This window comes from Botrytis byssoidea, assembly GCF_014898295.1.
Source record: "Botrytis byssoidea strain MUCL 94 chromosome Unknown BBYS_046, whole genome shotgun sequence".
Taxonomy (NCBI): Eukaryota; Fungi; Ascomycota; class Leotiomycetes; order Helotiales; family Sclerotiniaceae; genus Botrytis; species Botrytis byssoidea.
The window spans coordinates 82,664-106,050 of NW_024065887.1; the positions used below are offsets into that span (position 1 = coordinate 82,664).

A 23,387-nucleotide genomic window follows, 5' to 3' on the forward strand; every position below is an offset into this window, starting at 1 on the left:
TAGCCTAGAACTAGCCCCTTCATTCTCCACCAAAGCGTCCAATTAATACCCATCTCATCTCCACTCACACCCTCTACCAAATTCACAGAATGGATTACGCAGAAAATATTTCCATTAATCAAGAAAGACTTATTAGCAAATCGAGATTCATTCATCACCAGCATCATAAATGAAAAATGAAAAACTAGCATTCAATGGACCCCAGATTCATCTCGATCACGCCCAAACAACCTGCAACTTTACAACGTTGTATTCCTAGGTATCCATCAAAGCTTGCCTCTTCATTTTGGATTAAAAAAATAAATAAATGAAGCCTCTGAGCAGAGCAAAAAGAAAGTGATCACTGGCGGTTTCGAACCGCCGACCTTGGCGTGCCAAACCTATCTAAATAAACAGAACAGATATTAGCACCACGCTCTAACCAACTGAGCTAAGCGACCGAATTATTGGTTGATTTGATAGAAAATATCAGGTTAGGAGAATACATGTTCAAAAGTCGGAAGAAGCCATAGAGAAGAAATGAAAGAGGGTGGAGGTGGTGTGGGGACAAATAGTTGGTGGGGAATGAGTGAACGTAGATGAACGAGTCGATGTAATGGAAATAAGACGCACCTGGAGGCCTCATCATGTTACCCTGGAGTCCAATTCTCCATAGACCAGCCACGATAGACATAGAAGTTGTTTCATTCACACAGAATGAGAACCAAGATGATGCGAACAGCTAGACAGAAGTTCATGATAAAGGGTAATATCCATTTTTGAATAACTGCTTCTGCATCGAAAGCAGATCAACAATAATGATACATGCTTCGTCATATACAATAAAGAGAGAATGCTCCTCAAGATGGTGCCCCAATAAGCAAAGAATAATAAACAGACGCTCCAAAATGCAAATTCGTATACTCATCCTATTTCATTCCAAAACGAGTGTGCGCAATTGTGTGATACCTTATGCGCCAATGCTACTTCCGTTCAACACTGTATAGAAGAAGAATAAATGATAAGTGTAACTTTCACTTTTTGGCCTTTCTGCTACGTTTCTTGGGCTCTGCCTTTTTCTCCTCTGGCTCTGGTTTTGCTTGTTCCTTTTTTTTTTCTTCCTCCTCGTTTGGTTCCTCTGTTTTTGGCTCCTCTTCGTTTGGTTCCTGATTTTTGGATTTCTTTGCCGCGGGCTTCTCTTCTTCTTCAGTCGCTTCATCATCCTCATCCGCTGCCTCATCACTGACGATCTTTCTCTTCTCTGCTGCGGGCTTTGGATCTAACTTTTCTTGTTGTCGAGCGCTACTTCGCGTTCCCTGTCTTTGTACCTTCTTTTCCTTCTTCGGGGCAGCTTGTTTCTTTTGAACGGGTGCCTTCTTCTCGACTTCTTTCTCCTCTGTCTTGTCGTCCGACCCATTTGCTTTTTCATCAGCGGTTTCCTTGCCATGGCCATTCTTCTCCTTCTCGGAATCTTTCAGTTCAGCAGCTTTCTCCTCCTCGGATTTCTTCTCAGGTGTTCCTTTCGTGAGTTTGTCTTTAGATCCGGGTTCATTTTCGTAATCACCTCCTTCAGCTTCATATTCTTGACCGATCTTTTTGGCCTAAAGTGATAGTGTGTAATTAGTATATGGCACCACGTAAGAAGAGTTTGAGATAAAAAGAATGATGGTTGAAACCTCGGAATACTGGTTGCTATGGGATCAGATGACTTACCTTCCATGCAGCCATCTTCCCTTTACCACTGCCATCTTTATTCGTTTCTTGCTTTACTTCTGTTTTGGTAGTTGTTAAGAACGGATCGGACACAATCAAAGTTGGGGGAGATTTCAAAGGGGTCTTGGGATCACGAGGGGGAAAGGAAAAAGAAAGTTCTTTACTTTCAGTAATGTCCTTCTTGAGCTCGGGATCAGTTGGCTTCCCTTTAGCAGAAGGCATATTTGCGATGGCGGTGATATGAATCCAAAGTTATATATAGAGAAATTGCCAATGATAAATGCGTCGATGAATGAGAATTGTATACACATGAAAATATCCTTAATTTTAATTACGGATGAAAGATAGATGGAATTTTGCAGAAATGGCATAAACAATGAGATGGGGAAAGAGCGAGGTTGGGAAAGAGGAGAACCAAAATCAATGTCGTCAGTGTATGGCGCCTGCACCTGCAAGGGATAAATAAAATAGGGGCTAAATATAGGCTTGTCTTTGTTTTAACGACGTGGTGGGATTGTGTGCGGTATAAGGTCCAATTTATGCTAAGTCAAATACAACTTGTTACTTGTGTAAATCATTTACATGCAAGTAAAGAGGAACGTGGATTGCTTTGCCCAGATGTTCTCTACCAAGTACAATTAAGTATCAATGGTTGAGCCATGGATGTTCCTGTATTTGACATTGAATAGATGGACTGAAGCCAAGCACCTTTCACCACCATTCCTTACTGGTTTCAGCTCAAAATGCTTGGATTAGACAGGAATGTGAAGTTACTAGATGGATTTCCCTCATTGACTTAGGTCGTCCACGCCTGAGGTCAATTAGGTAGTTGGAGAGACTCTGATCATCGAATCGCTGTCAAATCTTGTTCCTCGAGTGAGAAACCCCTACTGGATTAGATCGATTTTTTCACCCATATGACGCTTGAAAATGAAGTTCATACACGAACGCGATTATGAAAAGTATTATGACCCTCGTTGATACGAGTACTTTAAAATGTGCCTATCTCCCCCTCTCTCTACTTCTGGATCTTCATTTATTCTCACTCTGTTAATCAATAATACCTTAACGAAGCGGTGACATACCTTGCCTTAAATGCTGAGAAACATTTGTGGTACAAGGGAGCACTGGAGTATACGTAAGATGGCAATACCAGAGGAATCTGCCATGGAATCGAGGTGCACTGCATGAGATGTACTAGATAATTGAATTGCGATGGCCATCTGTGTTGACTGACCTAGTGATTCAGAGAAGCTCTCCTCGCATGATTACCACACTGATTCCTACTTCCAGACTTTTCTGGCAATTTTTATTGACTTTGGTTTGGTAGAAGTTTGTCGAGCTACACATCACATTAGGCAAAGGGGAATGTGTTTGGAGCGTGCTGGATATATTATGATTCTTAAAAGCGTTCCCAGGATGAATATTCATAGAACATTATTCACTAGAAATAGTGTAATGAGTTTCTATCCCGCCTCATACTTCACTATGAGAATACAAGATTAGACTGAAAAATAATTACAAGCGCCTCGGCACGGTACGACGCGTCTCCAACACTATCGACGCGTACAACACTTCAGTCTATCTGAATGCTATTCATAACTAAACAACTTTGATGGTGCAACTTCAAGTACGGCAAAGGAAAAAATAGCATCAAGACCTTGTTAATCAACACAAGATGACGCATCGACTTCATTCCGAGTCGGCAAAGAAAAGGATGTCAACGATCAAGAATGTCAAGCCAAAGCCATCTTACGAGGAGTAGGTTCTCTCAGCAATCTCGCATGACACATATCAATATTGCCTTATACATTAGAACATCACATCTAACAAAAGTTCAACAGCATGCTCGATAGTCCCATAATAGACCTCTACATCGGACCCAAACGCAAGAAATTCAGCATCCACCGCGGACTCCTCTGCGCCAAATCCCCCTTCTTCGCAGACATCTTCCTAAACAATGATGAACTCAGCGAAGAAAAGGAAGACCACTATCTACCCAAGATTAGCTCGGAACATTTCTCCATCATAATGAAATGGTTATATCGCGGTACTCTGGACGCCGGATTCGAGAACGAAGGAAATAAACCAAGTTGTGCAGCAATAGAAGTCTACGCGTTAGCGCATCAATTGGGAATGACGGAGATGATGGATAAAGTGTTGACGGGATTAGGAAGAAGATATGTGGAGAAGAGATTTACGCCGAATGTCTTTGCAATTGAGTTAGCGTTTGAGTTAACGGAACCGGTGGGTCCCAAAGATCGGGACTGTGGACTGAGGAGATGGATGGCAAGGTGGTATGCTATTATGCTACTTTTTCCAAAAGGAGTTTCGTCCACGGCGGGGAATAGTATCTCGGAGGATAGCTTAGCTGATTTAGGTTTGAGATTTCCGTCTCTGTATGAAAGTGTGGTTGGACTTTTGAGAGGGTCAGAGGGATGGAAGGATGTTAGGACTAAGTTCTATGACGAAAAAGTATGTTCTTTTCATGAACATGAAGCTGGGGATAGAAGCTGTGAAGATGTTGGAAAGTTTTGGGGCATTTTCAGAAGTAAGGAGACCGAGGCTGGGTGGATGTCAGTGAGTAGAGGAAAGGTTTAAGAGGAACTTGTACGGATGTAGGGGTAAAGTTTTTGACGGCGCATTGGGTGGGAAGATGAGGTACAAATTGATATCAAGCATGACACCCGTCTGGATTTTGAGCCCTGGATATGTAAGAGTTGGTGGCACGACTGCTTCAAAAAATTAAGATACCATTTCGTTAAAAACCATTTGCCCAAATACAGTAAAGGTTACATATGTAGATAGCTGTATAAAGTTTACTTCACCCAGTATCTGTAGCCAAGTGGGGGGCTACGAAGATACATTCCAATTCCAGGTTAAAAGTATGCTTGCTTGCACGGCGACGAAAGAAGCTTGCAAGTCAAATACGATTGTTCTTGTAGATTCTTTTTGGGAGGAAGTATTTGACGCCTAGTGTAGGTCGCTCATATCAAAAGTGCTTGTTGGAAAATGCATGGAAGAATTTCACCAATTAGAAAAACAAACAATGTCGTAAATCGTCTTTTGTTGAACGTGCAAACCTTGATCTATGAAAAGGTGCATTATCCCACCGATATAGACTGCACAAACCGCACTGATATCGACCCCAAAAAGCGCAAAGAGGGGAGAGTTCCGCAGTCGCAGTAACACCACCAAATACAAAGTATCTCCATGTCGTAACATTTAGAAATTGACCACCACGAGCCAATTGACCACACATAATAGTTATGATCTCTTGGGTATCCTGCCTCCTTCCAAGCCGTAGTCCTTCACCTCTCTATCTCCCCTTTACTTCTTGGCTGGATACTTGGTCTTGAAAAGGTACGAGCTCAAGTAATAATCTCCTACAGCCAAAGCACCCACAACACCAGCCCACGCACCCACGACCTTCCATGTCAACTCTCCCTTTGCGTATTTTGAATATGCTCCGAATCCCAATCCAGTGCTCAATGCTGCGACGGCGATCGCATTTCCAATCACGACTGGGTTATCACTGTTCTCTTGAACACGGCTCTTGCCCTTCTTTGATTTCTTGGAAGCGGCATCCTTTGCAGCGCGAAGCTTAGCCTCGATTTGTTCAGCTTCTTGCTCAAGACGATTGGCTTGTGTCTCGGTTTGGACTGGTTGTGATTGGAAGTCTGAAGGAACAGTGTGCACGGAATCGGTGTCGACGTCAATTAAGGAGGAGGTGGAGGCACTTTCGGTGGGGATGACAGATGGTGGGGCAGGAGCACGTTTCTGTGGTGGGATGATTAGTTCTTGACCTGAATGAGTGGTAAATATCGTCGGAGGTAGAGGGGATTCCTTTGACGACGATGAGAAAGGAGACATGGGTTGAGAGGATACAAGGTAAATGTAGAGGAATTTAAGAGAAATTCAAACATACCTCCTCATCAGTCTGTTGTGGACCTGAAGCTGCTGCTTGTGCGTAAGACATCTTTAATATGATATGACTAGGTATGATAGGTGGAAGGATGTAAGTGTGATATAGGAATTTGCGGGTGGCTTTCGAGAGGATGTGAATATATCAAGATGGATGGTTTAAGTTGGCGAGAAATAGAAGTATGTAAACGATAAAATGTCGTGTGCGAACAAGGGAAACATGTGAGAAACCGGGAAAGATTTCAATGAAGGTGTGGCTATGGCTTGGATGTGGATGTGGCTTAAGCTGGATCTTCTCGCTTAAAGTGGATTTTCATCTGTTGACGTAGGCGGCTCAAATGGATTCTAGATTCTAGACTCTCTCGACTCTACGAGTAGATTCTGGTACGGAACCATTCATACATAGGTAGGTACGACAAAATCACCAACAGGGAAAACGTCGTAGCACAAGCGATACAAAGACATGTTAATTCCGATTTCAATGTAAGTTGTCAGTTGTTGACGATGTCCAGAATGATAGCAATAGCATTTTTGTACCGGTATATTCCCTAGTAAATACTAAATGCTCTAAAATCATAGAAGGCTCTTGTCATCAAAGCTTTCCAACTCTGGGGAACAAAGAATCACAACACTTACCTCTTGCATACTATACTTCCTATCTAAAACATAGGTAAAAATCAACACCATTCAAACTATCATGAGTTGAGTTGAGTTTTCATATATCATACAGAAGAACAAGAATGCCCAATGGTTTCGTCTTTTTTGGTATTACATTTGTACAATAAAATTACAGTCTAAAAGGACTTATTTCTTTGTTGTAGCATCATGAGCAGCTCGTGGTAATAAATCTCCTCCCTCATCGCCCGAATTTTGTGTAGGCTCAGGTGTTGTGCTGTTTCGGCCATCCCTGTGTTTCTCTTCAGTTGAATCCGAATTGGACTCGGTAGCTTTTTGTGTAGTTGGCTTCGCTGGCTCTGATTTTCCTTCAGACTTCTTCTCGGATTTTTCTTCGGGGTTTTCTGATACTGCGGCCTTTTGAGACAACGGTTCCGAGCCACCCTCTCCTGACCCATTTGCCGCTTCTCTTGCTCGAAGCTCCTCCTCTATCTCATCCTCCTCATTCTCCAATTCTGATGCATACATCTCTGGATGAGCTCGGAAGCAATCTTGCATTCCCCTAAACATTGTTAGTCCTGACCGATCGTCGATGTTCTAGACCCGCAGACTCACTTGAACTTTTCTATACATTCAACACCCTTTGGCTCTTCAGTAGAGTGAACAAAACAGCTAAACGCAGCTTTGAACTCCTCTCCACAAGGTCCATGTGCCATTCCTCCCAAACAAGGACAATCCCAATTGATTTCACCAGTTTCCGGATTGAATGCGCCTTGTTGGCCAGCTTCATCTTCTAGTCCTTCCATCTCTCCTTCCTCCTCAGCTCCACCTTCTGCAGCGACTGCTTTCGCGGCCGACTCGTGTTCCCTCTTCTCTTGTTCTGCTGCTAGTTCTGCTTGTCGTTTTCGCTTTTCTTCAATGACCGCATCGAGAGTGGGTAAGTCTGATTCTCGAACTCTGTGTATTGATTCATCTAATTTTTGAATTGCTGTTGTGCCAATCAGCATCTCCTTGAGATTCGCCTCCTAGCTGCTAGTATTCTCATACCTTCTGGTTCTTCGGCGAAAACATTGCTCGTATTATACCAATATACTCCTGCACCTGCCAATGCCCATCGTGCAGCGCTGCTTTTCCAACTTCGGGACTTTTGTGAGGGTGGTGCTGTGCTTAAAAATCGTCGAGCAGAAGTGGTATTAATGACAGATTTAGATTGTGGTCGTGAGCCTTTCGGCGCAACTCTCAAAACTGATTTGAACATGCTGGGCTGAATTCGAGAAAATGACTGTGAAGATGAAAGGACTCAAACGAAATATTAGGAATCTCAAAGAATAGCAGACTCGAATATGAACGCCGTGTTTGTAAGCATCTCTGGATTTTCCGAATCACCGAATCACCGAATCAAGAAAATATCTGGATCATGTGATTGATGATAAGATAAGGTATTGTCGCAAGTGTAGGTTCTTAACTTTCTCCTCCCACCAAGCAGAATGTCTACATGTGTTCTCTTGCTTCCTTATTGTAGCCCCCCATGATAACAGCGTTAAGTAGTTTACACTGCTGGATATAGTCTATTTGTCTTATTCTCTTTGCTAGGACTTTACAAGCTGAAAGGTTAATGGCCAAATTCGTCTCAGTATCTACACACCTAGAACCTTCACCAACGCTATAAAATTATGGGATCCCAAGATTTTGTCACTTGGCATCCTGCTGATATATTCTCTGATCATCCAGCCGATCATAAAGAGTTTGCGCTCGTTGTCCTAAACCAGCCTTTGGAGTTGCCTTCTAACATCTACAAGAAGTTGTGGGATAATGCTGTCTACCATATCGCAGCTGATGGTGGCGCAAACCAAGTTTACAACAGGAATCACAAAAAGTCATTCGATGAAAATTCTTTAGACCCAGCCCTCCAAGATGAAAAAATGGCTGGAACCTATCTTGACATTGATACTATCATTGGGGACTTCGATTCCATGTCTCCCAATCTCTTCAAATATTTTGAGGATAATGGCACCGAAATCATTAGAGACGGCGATCAGTATTCCACAGACTTTACCAAAGCAGTGCGATATGTTAAAAGTCTTAAGCAACCTGGTGGCTCGGAAAGAACTCCTCCATGTTCACATCGTCAGAAGAAACTCGATCAACTCAAGCAGTTACCCAGACCTCTCGATATCATTTGCCTGGGAGGTTTAGGTGGAAGAGTTGATCAGGCTCTTTCACAACTTCATCATCTTTACATGTTTCAGCAAGAACCAAACTATTCCAAGGGCAAGATGTACCTGGTTTCTAGTGAAGCCATAACTTTTGTTCTCAAGGCTGGAAAACACAAGATAAAGATCAAGGAAGAGGGCAAATTGCTGAAATTGGGAAAGCACATTGGAATATTACCGGTCAAGGAACCTTCGATCATAACCACGCAAGGCTTAGAGTGGGACGTAACAGATTGGAAGACGGAATTTGGAGGTGATATAAGTACTAGCAACCATGCGAGGGAGGATTGGGCGACCATTGAAACGACGAAGGATGTTGTATTCACCATCGATTTTGTTCTCAACAAGATGGATGAATAAGACCAACTTCGTCTGGACGGGCGATTCGATGATCTCAGGGCCTGAAAATAGAGGATTGAACATAATTTCACTGCCCAGACCCTAGATTTGCCGAATACTCTCCAAGACGATGTTCGCAATGTGGGATCAATCTTGTTTATATTTTCTACACCCCTCATTGTCCAGGGTGAGCAATGAGGTGAGACCAGTGTGCTTTAAGTCTTGGGCGCTATTGTTACCCATTAGTCTGACGCGCCTATATGCGCTTCTCCTAGATACCCGTCCTGTCCATTAGACTCCTAGAATATAAACTCTCAGTTGTTGTATATTTCTCGATTGCTTGTTTAACCTTACCTTTGGTGACAAATTACTCCGTCACCATTTACTTTACGAATAAAAGGTTTCTATAAAATCTGTAGTAATTGAGTCAAACCCCAAGCTGACAACAATATTAAGTGTTTATACATATATCCATCCTTGGAATGATTTTTTATTTTATTAATACTGTCAGACCATACTTGATCCAATGTCTATCAGATCTCTTTTCTCTCTTTCTCCACGAAAAACCCCATGTTGCCAATGGCCCATTGCCCCTCCCTAAACTATTCTCAGGTTAGCTCCTTCCGATAAGGTTAAGCCCACCATCCCGATAAGCATGTAACAACCAAATTTTTCTTCTTCCCGATATTTTTCCTTCAGAGTCATATTCCATTTATTCCAACCTTTACAACCCATATTCCTTTTATTCAATCTTCACCCTCGCTCTCCCATATATCCTCATAACTTCTCACAATCTCCTAACAATAATTCAAAATGGCTTCTACAGCTGCTGAGATTGAACCTCACAAGGTTTATGACACCATTCTCACTCTGGATTTTGGATCTCAATACACCCATCTTATTACCAGACGTTTGCGTGAACTCAATGTCTACTCTGAAATGCTTCCATGTACTCAAAAGCTTGCAGATCTCGAATGGAAGCCAAAAGGTATCATTTTGTCCGGAGGACCATACTCAGTTTATGAGGAGGGTGCACCACACGTTGACCCCGCATTCTTCGAACTTGGAGTTCCTATTCTTGGTATATGCTATGGAATGCAAGAGATTGCTTATAGAATTAGCAAAGACAACGTCATTGCTGGCACAGCCCGCGAATACGGACACGCTGATTTGAAAGCAAAGAAAATTGATAATGGACATGTCGACCAATTGTTCGCAGGATTAGAGGACGATGTTAAAGTCTGGATGAGCCATGGTGATAAGTTGGGCGCATTGCCAGATGGATTCCACACTATTGCTACAACTGCAAACTCTGAATACGCAGCAATTGCACATGAGTCTCAACATATCTATGGTAAGGGAATTTAGACCTATCTATTCAGAGAATCCTCCCCCTGATCCAAAGCTAATTAAACTCTAGGTCTTCAATTCCACCCCGAAGTTACTCACACCGAAAATGGAATTCAACTTCTCAAGAACTTTGCCGTAGGTATTTGCGGGGCTCGAACAAACTGGACTATGGCCAAATTCGTGGATCAAGAGATCGCTAGAATCCGTACATTGGTTGGAGAGAAGGGTCAAGTCTTGGGTGCTGTCAGTGGAGGTGTTGATTCAACTGTCGCTGCGAAATTAATGCACGAGGCTATTGGAGACCGATTCCATGCCGTTCTCGTCAACAATGGTGTTATGAGATTAAATGAGTGCGAACAAGTGCGAAAGACATTGACAGAAAATCTCGGCATCAATTTGATTGTCGCAGATGCATCTGAAGATTTCCTCGATGGCCTCGCCGGACTTGATGAGCCAGAAGCAAAGAGAAAATTCATTGGAGGAAAGTTCATTGATGTTTTCGAAGCCGAAGCCAAAAAGATCGAAGACGCAGCAGCCAACTCTGACAAAGCAGGCAAGATTGAGTTCTTCTTGCAAGGAACATTATATCCGGATGTTATTGAAAGTATTTCATTCAAGGGCCCTTCCGCGACTATCAAAACTCATCACAATGTTGGTGGTCTTCCAAAACGCATGACAGAGGGTCAAGGACTTAAACTTATCGAACCCTTGAGAGAATTGTTCAAGGACGAAGTTAGACAATTGGGAAGAGAGTTGGGCATTGCCCATGAACTCGTTATGCGCCATCCTTTCCCAGGTCCAGGTATTGCCATTCGTGTCTTGGGAGAAGTTACTCGTGAACGTGTCGAAATGGCCAGAAAGGCCGACCATATCTTTATCTCCATGATCAGAGAGGCAGGCCTCTATGATAACATTGGACAAGCCTTTGCAGCTGTTGACCCAAGTAGAGCTGTTGGTGTTATGGGTGACAAGAGAATGTATGGAAACATCATTATCCTGAGAGCAGTTCAAACAACAGATTTCATGACTGCCATCGCATATCCTTTCGAGAATGCATTCTTGTCCCGGGTTTCTACAAGAATTATCAACGAGGTTCACGGTGTTTGCAGAGTCGTATATGATTACACTAGCAAGCCACCTGGAACTATCGAGTTGGAATAAATGTCAAGTTTTGTGTTTTAGGCGTTACCTTCGTACATGTATACCTTTAGATTATAGATACTCCAAATTGGTACTAAGAATGAAAAAAAAATCAGAAATTACAGGTAAAGAATTTGAACATTATGTGAGTTTGTGATTGTATGATGAGCAGTTGATATTAGATATTATCATGGCTTGAGGGATATTTCACGTCTGGCCAATCATGAAAACAGGACACCGCTGAGTCCACGGCTGAATGTACAGGTCTCAAGGTGTACCAAAGTAGGTAGGTAGGCACAAGCCCTCGTACATACAATCAACATAGATGGATAGCCAAGATATTTTTATGTTCACCAAATATAGATACCTATGCAAGGTTGTCCTTAACTTCTAGGACGATGATTTGTTAAAGAATGATTACCTAATCTTTCAAGATAAAGTTCAATTATTATAGATACAAAACATGAAATCATATATTCATTCAGTCTTATCCTTGGTGAATGTTTGATTGTTTCCTTTCCTTACATCTCCATTTTTTCCTATGCACAGCCTCCTCTCCATAAATCCTTCCAGCCCATTTGATCATCTCCTATCTCCCTTTTCCCAACACCCGAAACAGTAGCTCGACATCTATGCGCCTCTATTATGCTACTTTATACAACAAAGACCGGGAACGATTATCTAAAAAGAAAAAGAGAAAAAGACTCTATTGATGAGGAGCCATTCCGAGGGAGTTGTTTCCTCCGTTGAATGCGACGAATTGAGACTTGAACATAATGTCACCGTAAATTTGAAGGTTGGAAGTAGTGGCTTGGAGACCTCCGAAACAGGCTGTGAGGAATTAATGTTAGCATATTGTCCAAAAGGAAAGAAGATCAGGTCATAACTTACTGGTACCAGTGTTATCAACAGGAGCATAGTTGATATCAGAACCACGGACAGTAGCCATGTAGGTTCCTCCAACATCGATAGCCAAATCTGGTAAAGTGGCAGCGCAAGGGAATGTGACACCACCGACAGTTTGGTTGTTGACAGCACCTTGAACCTTGCTATAGTAACCGTTGACGATGTTGGCATCAGCCAACATGAGAGTGGTTCCGGTATCAGCGATAGCTTGTCCGTTTGGTACAGCGGTCTCGGGACCTCCTCCAACGGAAAATTTACCGGAGCTGAATTGCCAGAATCCTTGAGTGGTGTTGACAGCAGCCCAGGTGAGGGATCCGTTGAATTTGGTAGAATCAATGTTTCCGAATTCGTAAGATCCAGCAGCGGCTTTGCGGAGATCGGCAGTGAAAACTGGTTGAGCGAGACCTTGGGACATGGCGTTATCGAAGAAAGTCTTCTGTTGAGCGGGCTTGACAGTATTGAGCTTAGAGAATGCGAGACCGACAAGTCCGTTAGATTGGGTATCGGAGACAAAGGATGCGGAGATTGCGGTGGCCATCTCAATTGCTTGTCCAGTGACAGTGGCTCCTCCAATGTTGACAGTGTCTGTACCAACGTTACCAGCAGCTCCGGATCCATCACCGTATGAGATGGACCAAGTAGCACCTTGAATTGCCTTGAAGCTTGTTGATTTGGAGGCATCATAGTTTTGGTGACCAGATTGGGAAGCGGTTGCGAGTTGAGTGCTGAAAACCCAGAGATCGGATGATCCACTGTCGAAGTCCATGTTCATGACTTGTCCACCAATGTTGACTGGCGACAAGTACTCAACATCTCCACTCTCTGGTGTAGCAGTAACAAGACCAGTTCCTGCAGCTGCGCTACCACTACCACTTGCGGCGGCGGCTACTGCCGTTGTGCTTCCAGTGGCGGCTTTGGAGTTTCCTTCTGGGAAAGCAGGGTTGGCACCTGAGTTCATGGCCGCGACCAATGATGCTGGGAGAGTCATGGAATGCTTGTTGTATGCTTTGATGAGAGCTCTTGTACCGGCACCAGCTGTTCGACCGACATAATTAGGGTTTGCGACACGCTCGACTTTGAAGCTTCGCTTTTGTGCTGGGTGTGGAGCGGCGAGGACCAAGTTGATGAGTGCGAGGACATAGAATGCTTGAAGTAATGAAGGCATCTTGAATGATTGGTAGGGCCACGCCAGGTGGTTGTATAAAAAGAAAAGGGTGGTTGGCTTGTGTGAATGAAAGACTAATGCGATTGCTTGAGATAGACCAGACCACAAGAGAAAAGAAGATCGCTGGAAAATATGAACTGAGAAAGAAAAATGGATGCCAGCCCCAATATTATTATGAAGGAAATGTAAACAGATATATGAACGATGACTGGAAATGCAACTATAAAAAAACAAGCCAAGAAACCTGGAGTGTTCCGGGTATGGAGATGGATAGAGATAGAGAGAGTAATGGAAACTAAAACGAAAACACGCGGCTTTTCACGAAGAATAAGTAGAAGAAATATGAAGTTTGCGCATGAAGCTTTAAGACTATTTGACATGCAAGTTTGAAGACAAGGTTCAAACGCCAAAGCTGGATGCCAGACACAAGCTGCGGCATAATGGTGGAGAATGATACTTATTCAGGAAAAGTCCCTAACGTCTTGAGTAGCCGGGTATGCGTGTTTGATCTTTCTCCTGGCCTTCATGGCGTTGTCTGTGCTTTGACGAAGGCTCTGGGATTGACATGACTTTCTACTTGACCCTTGTTCTGGATTGTACTACTGCATGGTGGGGATTTTGGTATGAAAAAAGATTTTAAAGGTACGGGGTTATGGATAGTGGAAGTGGAAGTGGAAGTGGAAGTGGAGGTCGTGGGTTGTGAGAAAAGGTTACAGAAATTGTATAACTATACCTAGACAGGAATAGTCACATCCAGTCATGTCTGAATACGGAGAGTTTGGTAGATTTTTTGGGCAATCTGAAATTGGAGACGGTTCGTAATTGGATCGTATATGAAGAGCCCTGGAAAGTCACAATATGGTAGACCCAAATTCGTGAAATGGAGTTGTACAAAGAGGCAAAATGATGGTTAAATTAGTAATGTTATGGACCCTGTGAGATTCAGGGGAGCCCTAAAATATCCTGGAACTTGGCAATGTCACCGGCGACGATTTTCTTTGGTTGATGAGGATTTACTTTTAGGAAAGTAGTCTTTGAAAATCATTGAATTAGCCTCTCTGATTCGTACTCAAGTGGCTGCTGATTTTCCATAGGGATAGACTTAGCGTTGAGGCTGACGTTTACCTCAAAGACACCAAACTTTTTGAGGGCGACGGACTCATTCATAGTTCAATGCTAAAGGATATGAATGGAAGTGTTTAGCGATGAATGTCTTAGTACACATTGATTGGTTCCAAACTTGGCACCATCTACTTCCCCCTGAAAATAGGGCAGTTAGAGCGGTTTGGTAGATTGAAATTTTTTGAGCCAATTGTATTTGAAGGATTCAATGGAGAGCATCGACTCATATGTTAGATTCCGTTCGTTTGAGATACCTAGAACTTCGAATATATTCTTCCGAAATCAATACCGATCATTCGGGGATTCCAGAGCACTGAATGTGCCGATACCAAGAGAATACCAAGAGAAAGGGCCTCTGTTTAAATCACGATCAACTATTTCCCCATGAATTTGTATGGAGTTTAATACCTACTCTCGAGCTACTTTCACATCAGTATCACATTGAATGCCCAGCAACTACTATCTCTCTCCCCAATATAATTCTTTGCTTGGTCGAATCCATTTCCAGATCTCTTCCGTAATGACATACAGATTTAATCATGTCTTCCGTGTAATCACAATAAAGGCTACCCGACTGTGAACAATAAACTCGAATGATGCTAAGCTTTTCGATACAACTCCATTTTTGAATTCTCAGATGGATGCAAAACGATGGAGGCGCCTATTGATATCCAAGTCGACTCGGATACGTTTCTTCATTCTTGGATTATCTGGATGTGATTGTGCAATGTTTCGAAATTTCAGAATATACGGTAGGAATTTGATCCGCACGCCACTGCCGTGATCAGATCTAGAAACATCATTTGTGTCGATTGGATTGTTCTGGCTACTGAAGGATTTCTGAAGCCATTATAGTGTATGTGTATACAAAGCAGAATGTGTCATCCTTCAAGAGCTAAAAGACTTGTATTTGTGTCATCTCGTCATCACCTTCGCCTACCTCCTTCATCACATCTTAAAATTTTGGCGCTTCGTTAACTTGTTATGATTGTGGCCGCGACATAGCGGCCAGTACTTTTGAAATTTATAAAAAGACAAGGATTGTTAGATCTCATCGGTTGACGAATTAAGTCTACAGGATCATAAAGTGAAAGCATCCCCCCGCCATCCAAGCTTGAAACTAGATGTACTATAATCTGAAACGTCAGCTCTTGGCCACCAATGATCAAATCGGAGCGTGTATCTGAAAGGGGTTTGCGAATTCTTGGAAATGTCTCGCGTTAATTGGATAACGGATTTTCTTTTTCTTTCCCTATATTCTTTCTTCATGAACGGAAAAATACAGTTATTACTAAGATATGTAGATCCTTCGATTTAGTTCTTTCTTTCGCTGTACAAAATTACATGGAGGAGTTTCTATATGATTTCATATGACCTCGTATTATAGGGACCGGTTCGAGCAATGGTATCATGGTACTGCGGTATTTCTTTTCGTGATCTTCGATTTGCATTGTTCATGACTTGCCTGACTTGCTTATTTGATTTTGAAGTCGTACCAAAACAGCCTTCTCCTCGTTATGTTTTTTACTTTCTATTATTCCTCTTAATCCTTCGCTCCAGATTGGTAAGTTGCCATCATGCCTTTATTATGATATGATCCTGTCTACCAAAAATGATCTTCCATACAGAACTAGCCACTCATCTCACTCAGTCTATTCCGTCTTCGTTGTGCTCTTAGTGTGCATTTGGAAGAGAGATTACGTTGTGCGTGCGTGCGTTCGCTTCGGAGGCCCGGACAGGCCACCATCTCACCAAATTATTGTCAAACTGTTATCGTCTCTAAATCCACCCCATAACCACTCACAGTGGTTATCATACAAATGCCACGAAGCATGCGTATCCTTGACTGAGTCTAAGATTTGAATTTGAAAAGGCAGATCTATTGAGATGGGATGAGATCAAACGCCGAGGTATATCCTCGTGCATTCACGCGTAAAACATAGCCTTCTATTGAAACAACAACACAGCTTGAATCCGCAACTGCTATGGCTGTGCAAATTAAGAATGAAGTTGATATGAATCAAAAGCTTGTTTGGAACCTTATTCGCGTACCAGAAAGCAGGGATATTATGTTACTATCGTTCGACATTGATCAAGAAGTATCGCACGCCTCCTTGAGTGTTTGTGTTGAGTGAGGGTCTGTTTCGTACTTTTGAGGCTTGAATGTTCTGGTTCGTCCGAGGACAAAGTTATCTTCTCAATCAATGTTTCATTGCTGTTGGCACATCGGCGGCAGAAGTATTCCGCGTAAGGTGTTTCTGTTTCGAAGGCTGGAGACTTCAAGTTCTGACTTCTCAATCATCATGGCTCGGATGAATCACAAGACCAATACAAGACCGTTCGATACATGTGCACAAGCCACCTTGTAGAATGTTTGTGATTGTGTAGTCTTGATCCAACAGGGCCCCGAAAGTCTTATAGTTCTTCAAATGCCAACTCATATCAACCATAATGTAAGCAATAGGTGCTACGCAACTGTTATTACATCGGCGCAGTTTTATCACGAACCCACCCCCGCAAAGCTTGATTGAGATGGCTTAGGCATGTACCACTCGTATCCGGTCTGAGATCTAATTATAGAGGTAATCATCTCTGCTTCACTGACTTTTGTAGCTTCCCCGAATACCATGAGGGTCGGAACATATGCCGCGGGGTCTAGTTTTGGGATTCGGAGAGAAATGGTGTGCTCGGATTTTATGAATGACTTCCGTCTCATTAACAGTTCCTTTGACCATGAAGATTTCTTTGGAGCTGTAGAAGCCTAGTAGTTCCCATGGTGGCAATCTTAATGATGAGTCGAAATTTCTCCGAATTTCTCTCAACTACCATTTCACCCAATCCAGAATTCGTCCTATGTTCGCGAAAGTGCAACCCACTCTCTCTACTCTATTGAGACAAAGTATTTATTTTGCGTCGATGTTTGAACGCCTTTATTCTTGACTAGCTTTGTCTTCACGGATGCTGTGGATCTTACTTGTTTCCGCGCGGTAGAGACATTATAGATCCTACCTTTGTGTTCATTGGATTCTTGAACTTTGCCTCGATCCTCCAAACTATATTTGTTTCGACTGATGGCCGTATACTACGCTTTCTTGGCAACGTGAAGACTCTTCGGAGTATCACGGGTATACGAGTCAATACTTGCCCGCCGGAAACCAATGTCGAAGGACCAAAGTCATCATTGGTTCTTCAGTCATATCTACCAAAATGGAAAGCTTTCTTCTGACGTACCATCTTACATTAGTAGGAGATTTTCAAGCTGTCGTGGGATAGAAGTATGAATTGGGCCAATCATATCACTGCCGCCTCGATATGTAAATACTGTAATATCTAACATTTAACTACGGCACAAGTATCCAATTTTCTTATCCGAACTTTGGGCTTCGCCACACACAGAAAAGATTGCTCGTCAAGGATTAGCTATCGGCAACTAGAAGGTCAGTTCGTTTTTAATTTGTAACGTAGATGTTTGCTCGGTTGTAGACGTATCCGAGATCTTGTAACTTTACTATTAGTGGTAAAACCATATTTGTTTCTATACTGTTTTGTTTCGCCAAGTTGTTCTGATGGTTTGATTCAAGACTCTGTCCTGCACTATTAGCCGGGGCATTGTACGAGCGTTGGACGGGGAGACGGAGTGTCTTTGAAGACTGCATGTCTAGAGAAATTCGTTTGTCAAATTGCTACCAACATAAACTATTGCTATATCCTATCATAACAAGCGTCCCGCCTTGTCTATCATAACACAACCATGTTCCGGCACCTATGCATTAACCACAGTCTCTCCACTTGGAAATCCGGCCTCATATTGCAACACCAATTTAACACCTGCTCCCGGTGCCAGCCTTACATTCCACAGAACTTCTCCACTCTTCTTCAATTCTGCATCGGCCGTTCCCCATGCATCGGTTTTTTTACTTCGACGAACAAGCTCACCTCCACTACTAGAAATTCTCTCCCTATCCCTATCTCTTTCCCGCTCCCGACCTCCTTGAAGCATCTCATCATCCAAGTTCAATCCCGTAGGAATTCTATCACCATCCGGTTTCAAACCTCGAGGGACCAAAACCTCGACTCGAAGTCTCTCTTCTTCGGAAACAGGCACCTGATCCATAACTAATAGGCTGACACCTCGTTGCATTCTCGTGTTGCGCAAGGACAAAGAACGTAAGAAGACATTGCTGTCTTCTTTTGAGAAGATCCCGCTTTGCGAACGTCGTACCTCGGGCTTGTTATACACGACCTTGATAGCTGGATCAACACCAAGATTCAAACTCAGGCTTTCACCAACAGAACATCTTGGGAATGTAGCTTGACCCAGAAAGCTGCCATCCAAATTTAATCCCACTGGGCCTGCTAACAAAGGAATTTTCGACGAATTTCGCAACTTGGCCTTGAGGAATGCAACGGTCCGGAGCTTAGGTATAACCACATGTTCAAATCCAATATTCTTAAACTCAATTTTCGCAATCTTGTGCTTAAGGACAGAGTTTGAAGGCATGAGGGTTTTAAGGCCAGGGAGATCATAGGTGGTAGACATGCCAGACTCTTCCCAAGCTCCTTCTTCGAATGTAAGGGTGGGTTTTGGTGAAAGAAGACGTTGAATTAGAGGGGTTTCGAAGGCGCCAGTAGGATCACCTATATCTGATCCAGGCGCGGAGACATTGGCGCTATGCTCTGAATGTATGAGAGGCTGGGTGTTATTAAGGAGAGGATTACCATGAGCTGGTTGATTGCCAGAGTTCTCGGCAACAGACTCGGAGTTGTTGGCTAGAGATGGACGCAAGGACCCAAATAAACCACCGCTAGAGACAGGATTTTGGGATGGAGCAGGGGCCCCAAATAAGCCACCAGTAGAGGCAGGATTATGGGATGATACATTAGATCCAAACAGAGCACCGGTGCTGGGTCCTTGAGATGGTGCAGTAGTAGATCCAAATCCCGCAACTGGAGGAAACAAGTTTTGTTTATGGTGGGCTGGGGCGCTGCCAAACACATTGTTACTTGGAGATCCACCTTTGTTTGCAAATATGTTGTTTGTCGGCTCGAATCCGAAGAGGAGATATCGAGGTTGCTGGAGATGTTGATTATTTTTATCAGCCCATTCCGTTCTCTTGGCCGCAATTTCACTGGTGCTGAAAAGAGCAGCTTCGGCATTTCTACTCCCCCCTTTCAGTAGTCGCACGTTCCATGGGGGTAAGGTTGGTATCGATTCATTAAAACTAGTGATGGATGTTTGAGAAGTTGAGAGAAGAACTTTGGCGTCGCGCCACGTTTCTGAAGTCATATTCTTTAGTTCAGCTGCATACTCTAATACACCCGTGCTAGTCAAGGTATTAAGACTGAGATCATAGCGTGGAGACCAAGACACTTCATAGGTAATGTAAGAAATGGAGAGACTGATGATATCTGTAGCCCGACGGCTAGAGACTTGGTAGTTGTTGACGGTCATGTCACTAGCTACCGAGCTAGGACGGGATGATCCAGATGTCATAGCAGAGCTCGTAGGCTCGATACTGATTGTGACACGATAAACTTTCTTTGGCCAGAACAAACTTCTCTCTGACTTGATACGTAATTTTTCCTTTGCCGACTCAGCATTCTTTCGAGATCTGGTCGCTTGAAGCTTAATTTTTTGCTTGAATGCTTTCCGTTGTGCCTTCGTTCGTGCTTTCGTTAATTTGCTCTTCTCTTTCATCAATCTAACAATTTCATCTTGCGTAACTTCCAAAGCAGCAGTTGCAGCTACGTGTTCAACGTAAATCTTCTCACGTTCATCGCGATATGCTTTGATGAGCTTCTCGAACTGTTCGGGCGATGGGGGATTATCGCGAACTGTAGCACCATAATCCTCACAAATCTTCAGACGACTCGCAACAGAATTGATCTTTTCGGTTTCTTGGGCGAGCAAACGGTTTACTTGCTTGATTTTGGTATCGACAAGCTTCATCGATTCATCTTCAGAGTCGGAGGAATCATCATCTGTTTCTTCCTCAAACTCTGAGTCGGATGAATAAACTTCTTCGTAAACATCACGATTAGGTAGAAGATCAACAGATACCTCAGTGATGGTGGCGGAACCGTTTCCTTCAACTTTGATGGAATGTTCATCGATGGTTGGAGCAAGTCCATCGATGATGATTTGATTCGTTCCGGTCTAAACTCGGTCAGCACAACGAACCACGGTATTTGTTCAAATTTCTTACCTGTAATGTGATATCTCTAATATCACGAACAATCTGCGCTCTGGTTGGAAAGATCAAAACACTTCGAGTGCTTAAATCTCGAACACGGAATTCTTGTTTGCTTGACATTTTTGCCCAATTTTCTGGGTTTGTTGTCGACGCGTGTTGACCAGTCGTAGAGTGGGGATTCCGCTGGGCACTCAGCTGTAGAAAATTTCACGGATAATGAGGAGAGTGCGATAATCAGATGTCAAAAGTAGATTTTGACGAAGAGTAGAGATGGAAAAAAAGGATGAGCAGAAATGAAAAGTTGCTTCTTCCCTCAAATCCTTATATTCCGTTCTATCGCCCGACGCTCAATTTTGACGTCCGATGTTCATATTTTGGTAGAATTTAGGGTATCAGTGGATGTCAGGCAACTGAAAGCTTTACCTTTTGCCCCGCATATTGATGAACTTACGATTTTGTGTGGCCAATCAAGCATTATACATCACGTTGGAAACCGCGGCTATGTTCCACTGCGAGGCAACACGAACAAGGAAACGATGTAAAAACGGAAAATGTAAGACAGAATGATGGTAACTCTTCGGTTGAGTCATATTTACTTGGATAGGCATGAACAGATAATCAGCCCGAGTTTGAAAAGTATAGACATCAAGAAAATTCAAAGCTGTAAGGGAGTATCTACTGTGTAGCTTTTATATAAAAATCTCTACGAAGTGCTCGAATGGCGGATAAGAAGAGGAGAGGGGAAAAAAGGCATTAGGTGTGGCGTTGTCCTATTCGTTGTTTGTGGCGAGTAATGATCTAGTATGTTTGAAAAGCGGTGAATCATTTCGTCGTGGCAGAATATTCCAAATTCACTTCTCCGGAGTCCCTCGAGCCCCTCATTCTGCTCAAAGATCAAACCCTCTTTTCTTAACCACTAGTTTAAACACTAGGTACCCCTTCTTCTCCTCGCTTGATTTATTACGTGTTCTTGTCAATTCTCTTCAAAGAGTGATGAAAGCTTAGGTCAATTTCAATTACCTTCCACAATACACGTTAAAGAAGTTGATGGTGAGTGCCATGATTAACAAGTTGGACTGCGTCATCAATTTGAATTTATAATCGAAAAAATAAGCCACAAGCCACCACAAGCACATTAGCAATCTGAATCCGCCGGTACCAATTAATACATGGGAACTTATCTGTACAGTTACGGAACAAGGGAACAACTTTTCTATGGTAAGATAGAGCCACAAGGATATATGATTAACAAATGCTCCCCTTCTCAGCCAATAAAATCACCATTGACTACTTTCAGTAACATCAATCATAGACTATGGGGAAATGTCCATCTCTAAGCACGAAATTGTTGGATGATGGTTCGTAAGCAGATGTATTTCTAAGCAGTTCTTAATGTTGTATATACATACAGATTTATCTCCATCAACTTGCAAGAGCACACGAAGAAGTCTTACAACAGTTCTATAAGTCTCATACCAGGTCCTTCTTGGATATTCACCTCTAAGATTCAGGAGATTTCCGTGATATAAACATCTCGTAGTAATATCAAATCCATTCTTAAGTCATCATGTCGAAAATTGTCCTCATTCTCGGCGGTGGTCCCAATATTGGGCTCAATATTGCTCGTGTTTTCTCATCGAAAGGATCATACAAGACCGTAATTGTATCACGAAATCCTAAAGAAGAGCTCATCAAGGCGGCTGATCTTTCTCTCCAAGCCGATTTCACTGACCCCACAAGCACAAACGCATTTTTGATGAAGTGAAACAGAACTTTGGAGTTCCAAATGTTGTTGTGTATAATGGTTAGTCTTTCTATCCTAGGATCGGGGTCTTGGTGATCCAGACTACAACTCGATTGTTCGAGACGATAAAAACTTTCAAGTTGCTCCATATGATGGATTCATACAAGATTGTTTAAGCAGTCTGAAATATTGAACACCCCAAAGCCAAACTAATGAAACCTACTGATGATTAGAAAAGCCGCAGCGTTAACAGTCACTCCTGATCCTCTCTCTGTGCCATTGGAAACGTTCAATGAAGACCTCAATGTAGTCATTACTTCAGCATATGCTGCTGCACATGAGGCTGTAGAGGGATTCAAAACTCTTCCTGAAGCTACTAATAAGACATTCATTTACACCGGAAATATACTGAATCGTCAAGTCATGCCATCTTTACTTGCGTTTGGCATTGGAAAGTCTGGTGCAGCCCATCTTATCCAAAGTGCTTCAGAAGCGTATAAGAAAGATGGATATAGGTGCGTGAAAATCAAACGGGATTGTGAAATCTGTATTAACACATCAAAGGTTCTATTGGGCGGACGAACGAACGACAGACGGAGGGCCTAAAGGCAAGGCAATCGATGGTAAAGCACATGGAGAATTCTGTTATGAATTGGCGACGAGTGAGGAGCCTTTGACTTGGGATGCCACTTTCATGGCTGGAAAAGGCTATGTTGACTTCAATGGAAAACTGGAATGATTGGGGATAAATCCCAGAGAGGACCTGAGATCGATAGAGTTAGCAAATCATTATTATGTGGTTCAGAAGGAAACGCCGAACGAAAATCCTTACCATTTGTCGCTAGGATCTAGGAAATAATCACTTTTCATTTTCGCAACTTTCATAGTGTCTTCTGGCTTACGGTCGCGTGAAACTCTTTGGTAAATAGGATACTAGTAGGTACTAATCATAATTGTTATCAGTAATCTTATCTCAATATTCA

General features: G+C 42.7%; 9 protein-coding genes across 9 annotated transcripts; 4 read left to right on the plus strand and 5 right to left on the minus strand.

Annotated features, from left to right (window-relative positions):
* Window positions 1-612: 612 nt before the first annotated feature.
* EAE97_012039 (uncharacterized protein) lies at window positions 613-1,914 on the minus strand (the record flags this gene model as incomplete). Its single annotated transcript, XM_038882553.1, has 3 exons — window positions 613-1,580; window positions 1,693-1,751; window positions 1,857-1,914. 3 exons carry the CDS (start codon window positions 1,912-1,914, stop codon window positions 1,014-1,016), a joined length of 684 nt encoding a protein of 227 aa, XP_038726624.1. The 3' UTR covers window positions 613-1,013.
* Window positions 1,915-3,370: 1,456 nt separating this feature from the next.
* EAE97_012040 (uncharacterized protein) lies at window positions 3,371-4,293 on the plus strand (the record flags this gene model as incomplete). The annotated part of the gene is made up of 2 exons (XM_038882554.1): window positions 3,371-3,453; window positions 3,537-4,293. The coding sequence occupies 2 exons, from the start codon at window positions 3,371-3,373 to the stop codon at window positions 4,291-4,293; spliced, it is 840 nt and encodes a 279-aa protein (XP_038726625.1).
* Window positions 4,294-5,022: 729 nt separating this feature from the next.
* EAE97_012041 (uncharacterized protein) lies at window positions 5,023-5,671 on the minus strand (the record flags this gene model as incomplete). Its single annotated transcript, XM_038882555.1, has 2 exons — window positions 5,023-5,472; window positions 5,621-5,671. 2 exons carry the CDS (start codon window positions 5,669-5,671, stop codon window positions 5,023-5,025), a joined length of 501 nt encoding a protein of 166 aa, XP_038726626.1.
* Window positions 5,672-6,100: 429 nt separating this feature from the next.
* EAE97_012042 (uncharacterized protein) lies at window positions 6,101-7,598 on the minus strand. Its single transcript, XM_038882556.1, has 3 exons — window positions 7,279-7,598; window positions 6,847-7,219; window positions 6,101-6,793 (listed from the first exon to the last, which is right to left on the minus strand). The coding sequence occupies exons 1-3, from the start codon at window positions 7,487-7,489 to the stop codon at window positions 6,421-6,423; spliced, it is 957 nt and encodes a 318-aa protein (XP_038726627.1). The 5' UTR covers window positions 7,490-7,598; the 3' UTR covers window positions 6,101-6,420.
* Window positions 7,599-7,904: 306 nt separating this feature from the next.
* On the plus strand, window positions 7,905-8,804 carry EAE97_012043 (uncharacterized protein; the record flags this gene model as incomplete). The annotated part of the gene is made up of 1 exon (XM_038882557.1): window positions 7,905-8,804. The coding sequence occupies one exon, from the start codon at window positions 7,905-7,907 to the stop codon at window positions 8,802-8,804; it is 900 nt and encodes a 299-aa protein (XP_038726628.1).
* Window positions 8,805-9,596: 792 nt separating this feature from the next.
* On the plus strand, window positions 9,597-11,294 carry EAE97_012044 (uncharacterized protein; the record flags this gene model as incomplete). Its single annotated transcript, XM_038882558.1, has 2 exons — window positions 9,597-10,137; window positions 10,204-11,294. 2 exons carry the CDS (start codon window positions 9,597-9,599, stop codon window positions 11,292-11,294), a joined length of 1,632 nt encoding a protein of 543 aa, XP_038726629.1.
* Window positions 11,295-11,979: 685 nt separating this feature from the next.
* EAE97_012045 (uncharacterized protein) lies at window positions 11,980-13,344 on the minus strand (the record flags this gene model as incomplete). The annotated part of the gene is made up of 2 exons (XM_038882559.1): window positions 11,980-12,104; window positions 12,165-13,344. The coding sequence occupies 2 exons, from the start codon at window positions 13,342-13,344 to the stop codon at window positions 11,980-11,982; spliced, it is 1,305 nt and encodes a 434-aa protein (XP_038726630.1).
* Window positions 13,345-18,229: 4,885 nt separating this feature from the next.
* On the minus strand, window positions 18,230-20,780 carry EAE97_012046 (uncharacterized protein; the record flags this gene model as incomplete). Its single annotated transcript, XM_038882560.1, has 2 exons — window positions 18,230-20,623; window positions 20,673-20,780. 2 exons carry the CDS (start codon window positions 20,778-20,780, stop codon window positions 18,230-18,232), a joined length of 2,502 nt encoding a protein of 833 aa, XP_038726631.1.
* A 1,447-nt stretch (window positions 20,781-22,227) lies between these two features.
* Window positions 22,228-23,143, plus strand: EAE97_012047 (uncharacterized protein; the record flags this gene model as incomplete). Its single annotated transcript, XM_038882561.1, has 4 exons — window positions 22,228-22,317; window positions 22,401-22,464; window positions 22,643-22,919; window positions 22,969-23,143. The coding sequence occupies 4 exons, from the start codon at window positions 22,228-22,230 to the stop codon at window positions 23,141-23,143; spliced, it is 606 nt and encodes a 201-aa protein (XP_038726632.1).
* Window positions 23,144-23,387: the final 244 nt, after the last annotated feature.